Source organism: Geospiza fortis, unplaced genomic scaffold (assembly GCF_000277835.1).
Source record: "Geospiza fortis unplaced genomic scaffold, GeoFor_1.0 scaffold56, whole genome shotgun sequence".
Lineage (NCBI taxonomy): Eukaryota > Metazoa > Chordata > Aves > Passeriformes > Thraupidae > Geospiza > Geospiza fortis.
The window spans coordinates 1396521-1408982 of NW_005054413.1; the positions used below are offsets into that span (position 1 = coordinate 1396521).

General features: G+C 34.2%; 1 protein-coding gene across 1 annotated transcript in view; it reads left to right on the forward strand.

The window, feature by feature from the left end:
* CSMD1 (CUB and Sushi multiple domains 1) overlaps positions 1–12462 on the forward strand; it is a 1057667-nt gene that overhangs the window by 663055 nt on the left and 382150 nt on the right. Inside the window, exon 6 of the mRNA XM_005426386.3 lies at positions 10025–10137. Within this exon, the coding sequence (XP_005426443.2) occupies positions 10025–10137 (113 nt within the window). The remainder of the gene's footprint in view (positions 1–10024; positions 10138–12462) is intronic.

The window sequence follows — 12462 nt, forward strand, 5'->3', positions numbered from 1 at the left end:
AAATTAAAAATTGGAAACTCCTGTTTAGATGAGCAGTTTCTGAATTTTATTGAAGAATTTGAAGTTTTCTCAATATGGGACACTAAAGAATTTGTTAAGGGATTAATACAGTAAAACAGTACAGGGAATACGGGGAACACAGTAAAAACTGTGGAGTTTTCAGAATATTAGTAAAAATGCCTGTGTGAATAATTGCAGTAAAAACACTATAACAGCAATTCTCAAAACAGAATTCTGTATGTGCTATAAGACCTACATTTTTTCATTTCAGCTATTAATAATAACACTCAGCTATGGAACAACTTTTAAAGCAGAATTTTTATCTCTGAAGTACTCAATTACTTTATCTTTGTAGTGCTTAAAATGCTTTCAATTTAGTTTCATATTTGTTCAATTGTGAGCTTGTTTTAAGTAGTTGTTTCCCTTCATGATAGCTACCATTTTAACCTCAGGACCCTACAGCATATCTTGTCTGGCTATGGATATAGAACTCCTTGAACGCTACAGAAAAGTGGCTTGTAGAAATCAGGGCCTGGGTGGAATATCACTGTATTAAACAATGAAATCTAATTGATTGTGGTGTCCTAGAACTTAATGTTCCAGTTTTACTGGACAATGAAAGCCATATATCAGAAAGAATCCTAACGTATAAGGAATTATTGTTCTTTTATTCATCAGAGTGAGAGCGGTAATAATCTTCCAAAGGAACAATATTCAGAGTGCGATGGAATATTGTCCTTATGATGTTTGTTAAATATTACAACAGTAATCAAGAAAAGTATTTGCTATCACCGTTGAATCAACAAACAGATGTTCTTAATAAAACTCTTTTCCAAACACCACTTACAAAATATAAAAAGCTCTTGCCTTTGGCTTTAACCTCTAGCCAAACTCAAAGTATGTGCAACTATCACATGCAGTGTGAAGTATGTCAAAATACACACAAGATGCTGGGTATTTTTGTGCACAAAATCTGCCTTTGGATAAAAAATTGCCTTTTGAGTTATGTCATGTTCCATAAGCTGAATCACAATACCATTTATTTGCCTTGGATGATGCTCAGGTTTAGATACTTACTGATCTCTTCACCGTTGCTCTTGCATTCCAAGGTGAGATTAATTTCAAACTAATGTGGAAGTCTAAAATACCTCAGATGATATATACTCCAAAATACTTACTCCTCTCCATTGTCTATAAAAAGAACTTTTCACAGATGGATACCATTCACTGCCAACAACTGAAATTAGATAAGTTGAAGCCTTATCTCCTCATTTTACTGTGCCAAAGGGCTTTTAAGCATACATGTAGACTACTAAGACAACATGAGAAACGTAAGCTATATCTTGGGATGGTATAATTTGAGTATATTTTTGGAAAATATATAAAATTTCTGCTTACATTTGCATTTTTACCTGCGTGGTTGTGGCCTTATCACTTAAAGCTATATTAACTTAAGAGAAAAAGAAAATATATGGCCTTAAAGAATTTTATATTGTTATCCTAATTTAGTTTTAAGTAAGTTGTCAGCCCGTTCCAATGTAACTAAGTGCCATGAGAAGGGAGCAAAATGAGTATGCAATATTTTGTCAGATTCAAAATGTTCTATAATGACCAATAAAGATAATAAAATTTTCAAAATTCATCATCACAGGCAAAGTAGTCTTATTTTTCTTTCGTTAAGAATCATTCCATATGAAACATACATTTAAAATATTTACTGGACAGTGTTTCTTAATAATACAATGAAGCTAGTAATGAGCTTAATGAATGTAATAACTACTCAGTAATGCCACATAAAACAATTATGGAACATCATATTTTATTTAATGTTGGGTTATTTCATTTCAAAGAGGAACTTTCATTGCATGCTTTCATTTATTAATGGTTAAACCTTCTACTCTCAATGTGAAGGATAACAGAAAATAAAAAAAATATTGCATTTTTAGACTACTCAGGTGAAAGTATCTGAATCACTGAAATTGATAGTGCCATGGTGAAACCTTATTCTTGGACTTATTCCCTTACTCATCTGTGCTTTCCTTTCTTGCATCCTTTTAACACTCATCAATTCTGTGTTTCATTTGAACTGTTTTCTTAGACTGACATAAGTATTTGATATAAAATTCTCTGGCAAGCTCCTTGTGGTCCATCAGGACTTCAGATGTTTGTCATTTTTTTTTCCTTTACAGCGAGTGCTTTCTGTATTACTACTAGTCATTAGTTTTCCTGACTCACCTCAGGAAACAGCTCTGTCAGTCTCATTGAGCTTTCTAGGAACACATCCAGTTCTTCTGAACAATTTTCAGGAGAGCTTCTAGGGCTACTTAGCAAGCTAAGATTTGCTAAGGTCTTCCTATGTCTTTAAGATAGGGTGAAAAAAAGCTCACCCAAAACCATATCCATTGATTTGAATTCATTTTTTTTCTGAAGTGGTAATAAGGTACAATGCAAATAGAGGTATTTATTTGCAGCTTCCAGTATAACAACTCATGGTTAAGGAAGTAGGCACAGAAAAATCATGCTGGCTCTAATTACTTTAAATAAGAAGCACCTCACACTGCCTCTCTACATCTCCCCACTTCTGAACTCTTTTCTTGTAAATTATGTTAGCTGTTACAAATAGTCTTTTTTTTCAAATACTACATAAAGAAGAGAGGATTTACACTTTTCATGTTTAACTGATAGTTCTAGTTTAGGAGATAACCTGGTCTCACTTATCAAGCATAATAAGTATTGTTTCACTTCATTGCTATTGTAAATAGTCTAAGTTGTTAGCCTATTTATCCCTTCTTATATTTTGTTGTTCCCTAATTTATACAAATCTATAAATTCTTCCTTTCCCCAAGTCGTGACCTCCAGCTCCCTTTCACTTTGCTTTTCCTGTGCTCCTGACACTGAATTCGTGCCAGCTCTGATTTGTTTCTCTCTTCCATGAGCAATTTAATTCGCAAAAGTGGCACACTGATGTCTCACCTGGAGGGACTGCGGAGGAGAGGATAATTTTCTTCCATTATAGTCTTTAAATAAGATCACAGAAATTCCAGCAAGAATCCAAGTTGATGCATGTAAAGAAGGGCAATACGGAAGCAAAGGATTAAGGAGGGAGTAGGAAATGCAGGAGAAGGAAGAACAGAAAATAACATCACACTGCTTTTAGGTGGCAGCTGCTTGTCAGAGCATCTCATGTCTGGGAAACTGAAGCCACAGTATGCATGTTTCTGTCTCCAACCCTCTAACACAGTTTGCAAAGCTACACATTTACTTACAGCTAAAGGAGCTCATTAATTGCTCTTCATTAATACCTGATATGGCCTTGGCCATCCTGGTGTGACAATGAGTTGGAGGTAATAAACCTCTAATATTCTTTTTTAATATATCTATACTAAATATAAATATTTACATATAGAATATAAATAATACAGAGAGGCTATGTATACAAATAGGCATAGACATTGTCTTCATTTGTTTGCTGCAATTATCATACTTTACACCGTGGAAAACTAACTCCTCCTTTTTTGTCAGTTAGTGAGTGATGATCCTTGAATGTTCTTGTTTGGATCTGTATCTACAGGAGAGGAGTGCAAAATGGAAGATAGCTGTCAGCTGAAAATTAGGGTACAATTTTCTTTCTTAATTTCCTAACCCAGAGACCTGTTATGGAAATTCATTAAATGTTTGTGCTTGTTTCAGCCAGGACAGAGTTAATTTGTTTGCAGTAGTAGTAGGGGGCATGGTTGTGGGCATGCCAGTGAGGTAATTCTGTATCACAGGGCATTGCTGAGGGTGGGGATAAGGGACTCTGACTTCCAAAAAGAAGACTGTGGCTTCTGGATGAAAAATATATTGTCATTGTCTGCCATTGTTTGTTGCTTTGGGGTCCCCATGAGCAATTTGTATATGATTTACCCTCTTTTTTTTTGTATACTTTGCTACTACTATTGTTGTTGTTACTGTTCCTATTTCATTGCTGTTTTCAGTAAATTTTTCTTATTTCAACACATGATCTTCACATTTTATGCCTCCACTTCTCAACTCCATCCCACTGCTGTGGGAAGGGAAGGAGAAGGGGGAAGCAAATGAGCAGTATTGTGTTTTGGAGTCTTGGTGGGAGATCTAAATTGGGGAATACCATTCCTAAACCATGACAATATTTTACACTATTTTCAAATAAATAAGTAGATAAATAAATAAATAAACACATTCTAGAGAATACAAATACATCTGTGGTTAAGCGAATATAGAAACAGTAGAAGTATTCAAATCTGAGGCATGACTGTTAGAGTGCTTCTGTGCTTTTTTTTTTTTTAATCTGAACTAGTCCTTACAGAGCATGTATTTATATAGACTAGATTAAATTAATTTTATTATATTTTACTCTGCTTTTGAACAATACACTTACCATTGTTTTGAACAATAATACTACTTTCACTATATAGATAGTTAGCTTAATAGAAAATTGTGAAAGAGCTAAATTAGAAGGATAAGAGTCGATGAGTTGACAAAACCCACTCTAATTATTTCCTGCATTTTCATGAAACTGAGCTGTCAGTCATTTTATAAGATAAGATTATCTGTTTATTATAGTCAAAACAATGTCAAGAACCTTGAAAAAGAAACAAGACTTGGTTTATTTCTTCAGACAAAAGCAATAATTATTTTATTAACAGATCCAAAATCAAAACAAAATTACACCTTTCTAGATTAGTTCTCCTAATTAAATGTAAAATAGTTTTGTTATACCTGAATTTGAGTCAAACAATAACTACTGGAAAGACAAAAAAAAATTCATTGGCCATGCTGTTAGTAATAATTTTGATAAAGCTTATCACAATCTCTTGGTAGTGCAATAGACTTCAAAGGACGTTCTACTCCTATATCTGACATACTGTACATAAGGAAAACATTACTCCTTCAAGCCTGCATGGAAACAGAATATCTTATTACTTGCATAAACAGCAGATTAGTGTCTGGGTGAGGAAATGATGGAATAAGAATAGAAATTAAAATATCAGTTGAAGTAGTATAACATGAAAAAGTTTGTCTGCAGCTCACAATGATCAACAGAAAGAGTTTCCTCTGCTGTCTCTGATCCTGCAGCAGCCTGGTTGCCTTCAGATTTAGAAGAAGAATAGCTGGGGTTGTTTAATTATTTCTCATGATTTCTTGTAAGATGCAGTGTTTGCCAGCATAGGTGTAGTATGATACTAATATACCTATAAGGCTCTCAAAACCTGGCCCTTTAATTCTTTATGATGCTGGAACAGGCACAGGAATTCCCTGCAAATCTGTCTTGTTCAGTAGAGCACAGTGCAACATCTAGTATGCAGAAATTAGAGATTTTAGGTTCCATGTGCAATTCTCATTCTAAGCCTACGGGTAAATACATTACCTTACAATGTTATTTGAAAACTTATTTTCTGTTTGCTTCTTTTCATCTCACAGGGTTACTATTTAACATGTCACTGAATATTTGATACTCAGTGAATAAACAGCCATTTAATGTTGCCTTCAGTCCCTTTCAGTGCATGGCCTCAAATACCATTAAGCCCAGAGCATTCAAATGTGTTACTTGTCCTAGTGACACTTGAATTTTTAATCCCCTGGCCCTAGAAAATAAAGTCCTGGCTGCCATCAGTAGGGGAGAAGAAAACTCAACACTCTGCAAGTCAAACCAGCTATTTCCAGAAAATGCACAAATAACATTATTTATACGTATATATGTGTTCTCTCTTGAACAACTTGATTAAGGTAATTTAGATTAGATATCACTATCTATCTAGGCTAGGGCAGATATTCAAGACTATCTATGCTAGGCTTTAAAATCAGTTTTAAAAATGCATTACAATTTTCATAGTGGAGGCAGAATTTAAACATAAGTGAGGAATTTAATTTCTTTTCTATTACTTCCTATATAATAAATGTTTTCAGCTAAAAAGAAGAGAGAAACTTTCAATATTCTTTTTAGACAGCATTGGAGAAATACTTAATAGAGATCAAAGCATGAAGTCTTCTAAGGAGAACTTTGATATTAAGAAATATGGGGGGTTTTATTCTATCTGAATAATTTGTCTGATACAAAGTAGTTCCAAGCCTCCATCTGATTTTAGATATAACACCTAAACTGAGCTAAAATTACTCTACCTTTATTCATATGCCACAGGAATGAATATTATGTATGTGCACTTGAAATAAAGACAACTTTGCTTTAGTTGCACCTTTTCTTTTGTAGCAACCTACCAGCACAAGTCCTGCCTGTTAGTATTTCCTGAACACATCAGAAGGGATGGTCACATTCCCAATGCCTATTGAGATCCTGTGGTTTACTCAGCTGCCTACATTGATCTCATGAGAGATCAAGGGAGCACACACCAGTCATGGGCAGAATAGCTTCAATATGTGTCTGATGAGGCACAGGAACAGGTCACCCAGAGAAGCTGTGGAGTCCCTATGCCTTGGAGTGTCCAAGGCAAGATTGGATGGGGCTTTGAGCAAACTAGTCTAGTGAAAGATGTCCTTGCCAATGGCAGGTGCTTGCAACCAGATAATCTTTAAGATTCCTTCCAACCCAAATGATTCTATTATTCCAAGATTCCATTATTTTCTGTTGTTTTAAACTTAAATAGTGCAGACTCTTAAGCAGAAATTCATATGAAGTGCCACTGTTCAATTTACTAATATGAACATAACCAAACTGCTTATTTTCCATAAATATTCAACTAAAAAGGTATCATGTAATAGTAAAGGCTATACTTAGTCAGAGGGAGCACATGCAGTAGCAGCAGCACACATGTGGGCACTTAGTCACAAATTGTGGTACATGATGCACCTCTCAGCTGGTCAAGCTCAGAGGAAATTGTTCTTTGTGGGACTGGGAGGGATCATTCCATCTGGAGAATGTCACCTTGGGAATCTGTTGAGCAGTGGTGTCCAACCTCTCTATTGGTGAACAAGAGCAGCTAAATTGAAAGCACATCCTCTGGCCATGGACTTGTATTTTGTATACCAGAATACCAAAGAAAATGTGTTCTATTGACCCCTCCCCCACATTGTGTCTTTTTCTGTAGGTATAATATTCTGATTTGTAGGACTGGAATCCAACTGTCCTTGACATTACTGATTTTTACTTTTCTCTGAGGAACATACATCTTATTATTTTTTTTTAATTTTTATATTTACTGTGCAATGGAAGTAGTTTGTCTCCTATTCCATTATTTAAAAAAAAAAAACAAAAAAAAAACCCCATAAAACACCTAGAGATAAGAAAGAAGGAAAAGAACTCCGTGTCATATAATACTTCGACTTCTGTGTGAGGTTCAGACCTGCCTGCTGTATCAATTCATGGGATGATCTGCCACTTTCATCAGTAACCATGCCCACCTCTCTCTTCCATACACAGCTTTGGTTGCCCATCGTTCAGAAATTCCATGAAAATGATCAATTAACATGTAAAGAGGAATTTTACACTGTATCCACAAACTTTTGGATCTGCCATTACTGGATGAATGAAATGAACTGAAATTTTCTGCAGGAAGTCCCATCTACACAATATGAATGCTATAGAGTGAAGTACTTTGTGTAGGGGCATCACTTTTGATGTCCACATGTCAGCTACAGGATTGCCAGCTAATGCTCACAGATTGTGGTTTTTTGTTTTTTTTTTTTTTTTTAAATTTGTGTACTATAGTGAAGAGGTTTTAAAAACCTTACAAAAAAAAAACCAACCAAACAAACATCACTGTGCCATATACTAGTTATAACTTTCTTCCAAGGACCACCAAGATTTTCTACCCTTTCTCACTTTCTCCAACTAAAACATAAAAAGCATTACTGTTAAAGAACATATCCTTATCTTGAGTTCAGTATGAAAGAAATTATGCAGCTAAATTAGAGCTGTGCTAAAATAGGTTGTGTTAAATACTCTCTCAGTGTCATTTTCATATTATGTTTCTTAGTATTATGGGGAGATTTGACACTGTTAAGAACCTTGCAGAGTTCACACAGACATGAAAATATCTTGCGTATTGTGTGTCAGGGAAATATCTGTTTATTAGATATATACCTAAGGAAAGATCTGCTCTGAACATGCTTTTATAATGATTTTCATTTAATCTTTTATTAATGTGCAATGTAATTCATATTACAATTTAATATTTCAGCCTAGAGTTTTGCCAGCTTTGAAATTCAGAGCTCTGGATATACTAGCTAGAATGTTACTACTTGTACATTTCTTTTTTAAAGTAAAACCAACCCCTAAAACCGTGTTTCTAGAATGTAACTTTATGTTCTTGGACAAATGAATTATCAGTTCAGTGATAGGAAGTACAGCCTATGTATAGTAAAAACTTTTAGTTTTAGCATACATTTTGACAATAGCTAAGAGATACTAGCAAAGATATATTCTGTACTCCACATATGGTTTTGTTTTTTATTTTCCTTTTCGTTATATCTCAGTACTTTCTACAGGTACACCCAAATTCAAGTAGATTTGAAACAGAAAAGGCCAGTTTGTAATTACAAATATTTAGAGTGGTGCTCTAATATAAAGTGTGTCTGAAAGAATATATAAAGTATAAAAGTCCATCTGAATGAGATGTAGAAATATATAGGTCTGAATATTTTAATGAACACCCTTAAGAACTATTGAATGCCATGTTTAAAATGAAGTGTGTAAATCTTCTTGTAAAAGACCAACCCTTTTCTTCAATCAAAACTGTTTTTAAGTAGGGTTTGGGTTTTCCTCATGTTGTTAACAAGAAGATAAAGAAAATGAGATTATAAATTAAAATGAAATTTCTCTGATTTAGTTTGCATGTCATATGTAGAAAAAAACCCATCCATTAAAAATCTCTATATTTAAATATATTGGTCTTGCTCTACTGCAGAAAAAAATAAAAGGGATTCAGCCATGGTTCTAGCTAGACTTCTCCAGAAACATTATTTCTTAACATGATGAGTTTCCTATTAATCTGGAATATTTAATGAAACTCTGATATCTCATACTGTGATGAAAAAAAGGCATCTATTTCACTATACTGATTAATTTTGGAGGGAGACTAAATCCCATTTCAGTTTGGTTATTTTTTAGCTCCAATATATGTACTGTGTCTCCTTTAGCACTGGCAAATCTACCCTCACACAGATTATATCTTAGCTGAGAATTTCTCATATTCATCAGTTTGACTTTTGTTTTAAGTAATCAACATTTTTAAAAGGATAAACTTAATTTTGTGTAGTTCTCCAGAGCTATTCAGGGAAAAAAAAATTGAAATCTGGAGCATGGTCATGCAAAACAAAAAGAAAAGGGTACCATCTGGTAAAGTAAGACATGAATTTACATCATGTTATGTTCTTTGTGGTAGCTACTGCATTAACAAATGGTGTAGTGGTGCAGTGTAATGAATGACAATGGAATAATCCAGTGTGGGCCAAGGGCCTGTTGCCTGTATTACTGTATTAGAAAAATTCTTTGTGCACTTTCTTCATACCCACTGTTGTGCTTAGACTTCTCTGGTTTTTTTTTTATTAAATGTGGATTGGACTTAATATACACAAAATCAGTTCTACTAGCATAGTTGCGTACCTATAACTTACCACTCAAACTAAAAATTAGATAGTGTCCATAACCCTTATTTAACACTTCTTTGACTTCCTGTCAAATCCCACAGCAGGGAGTCAGATGATGAGACTTTGTCATAACTGAATAGGCTTATTTTCTGCTGAATGTTTTGACACATGCATGCACACCTACACTTGCATGCACACACTCTCACAAGACTGGTTTTCTTCTTTAATTCATGAAAAAATAGTTCGGAAAAACAAGTTGTAATCATAAAAGGGATAACTGTAATGAGAAAAAAACCCCTCGTTTCTCGCAACATAATAGTTACTTAACTAGTAATACATTGAGATTAGATGACAGTGAATAATTGTGATCTCATATATTTTGAGGTTTGGGGGGATTTCTCTTTAAAGCGGTGTACACATGGATTTTTTTTAACATTAGATTTTTTTTTCCTTTTTCCAGGTTGAGTGGTATGAATCTACCTTCTCCAGTTATCAGCAGTAAGAACTGGTTACGACTCCATTTTACGTCTGATAGCAATCACCGACGAAAGGGATTTAATGCTCAGTTTCAAGGTAGGGAACCTATGAAAGCATGCCTAAAAAGCCCTTTACCTTTAGGCGTCACTAAAGTGGTGGTAGAATTTGATAATTATGTTTAAATATCACAGACACAGTAAAAAGCTGACTCTTGTTATTACTATGTAACTATTGCTCTGACGCTGAATATCTGTTTTCCTTGTGTGATCAGACATCTCTAGGGACATACTTTTGGAAGTATGTGTGCTTCACAATGCAGTCTGCTCCAAATATGCATTTGCTTGCTCACTTTTTTCATAATAAATTTCTTTGCAGTCAGTCTGATCTTTGCTTTAAAAACATGCCTGGAATGCAACTTGCAGAAAGTCAATTCCACACAAAGGCAGGCTTCTATCTAAACATTGTCTTCCTTCCTTATACAAAACCTAACTCTTATCCAGAAGCTACATTCATTGTTTGGAAATTTGACTCAACCATAGTATAGTACAGATTATATTTCAGGCTCCTGCATATATTTGCATATACAACTTCAAAAGAAGACAAAAGGATGTCAGTGTTGCTGTCATTTCTATTTATGTTCATGTAGATACTTTGTAAAATGCAATGTTTTAGAATGGATTCTTTATTGATTTTTGTACTTTATAAATCATTACTCAAGATGAAAGACATGGTAGTAATATTGAAAATAGAAAAGCTTCTTAATTTATCTGTGTTTTCAAATTCTGCACTTACATACACTGTTTCAACCCTTTTACCCCCCACAGCATCAAATCCTTTATAAATTTAAACATTTGTGTTTTTTCCCTGAAACTGTGGTACCTCTATAATTTTTGAAATGACAAATACATTGCAACAACTGTATGTTTTCTGGTGACTATGTCATGCATGTGCAACAAAAGCATTTAATATACATAGTCCTTTTAGTTTTTATAATATTTTGAACATTTCAGAAAAAAAATTCTGAAATTTCATTTCATTTTGTCAACTCAGCATAAGTATGTGATGCTTTGCACTTACAACTTATTTTTTTTCCAAAGTTTACCAAGGATACATATATAATACCACTGCTGGGTACTATGAATGTACATGCACTGCTTATGTTGACTCTGTGTCTTCAGGTCTTAAGACTGTCAATTGGGGTCCACAAAAACATTGTGATTTATCCTGCTGAGGCACAAGAAAACTATGAATCAACAGAATAAAAAGGAGGAAATTTGTGATGATGTAACATGCACTGGAAAACAATTTCTGTTCTGCTTCAATATATCTTATCTCTAGACAAATACTCACCAAGTAGTTAAAACTTCTGGGAAATATCTGGACAGATAGTTATTTCAGATGTATCTCTCTTGATCTGCATAATACGTCAGATATTGGATAAAAGTGTGAACTTCCTTGATGTAGAATATACCTTGAATTACATGTGAAAGTATCTTATTGCAATTCAAATTCTTACAATTACAGAAATTTCCTTTCTTAATTTAAATCATTCTTATGAATTGCAAGTTTACACATTTTACTGTATTTAATACAAAGATTTCTGAATTACGTGAGAGATCATGACTTACATAGTCATCTATCTTATCAGACTCAATTGCAATTAAATAAATTCCTATGTTAGTGATATAAATATAAACTGTGTTAAAACATCAGAGAAAGAATTCAAGACCCATAGGATGAAAATTCATAGTGGTATAAAAAACAGGTTAATCTAACTGCTTCATTAAGTTCTTTTTATTACACAGCATTAGTAATTATATTATGTGTGTATTTGAAAATAAAGCAGAAGTAACAATATTTTCAGCCAGAGAAATCTACTAGTATCACAAATTGCACAATAGCAGAGGTTGGAAGAGCCCTCTGGAGCTCACCTGGCCCAGTGTCCTTCTCAAAGAAGGGCAACCTAAAGCAAGCTGCCCAGGACAGGGTCAGGGTTGGGTTTGGAATACCTACAAGATTAGAGACTCTGCAGCCTCTCTGGGCAACCAGCGCCAGTGTTTACCCTCAGAATAAAAAGGTTTTCACTTTTCTTGTAAGTGGGTTTTCCTGAGTTTCAATTTGTGCTTATTGCTTTCCATCTTGTCAGTGGTTATCACAATGAATACTCTGGCTCCACCTACTTTACACCATCTCATCTCACAGGTATTAATTCACACCAACAAGATCTACCCCTGATTCCACCAAGTTTTCTCTTCTCCAGGCTATAATGTCTCAGCACTTTGAGCTTCTCCCTTATGTTTTTGTTTTCAGAAACTTATTTCTACTAAAATTCAAAAGCCTTGACATGTATTTCCATCTTAGATAATTCTCTCAAGTTAAATAATTATTTGAACTGATCATGAAACAAAAAAAAAAAAAAAA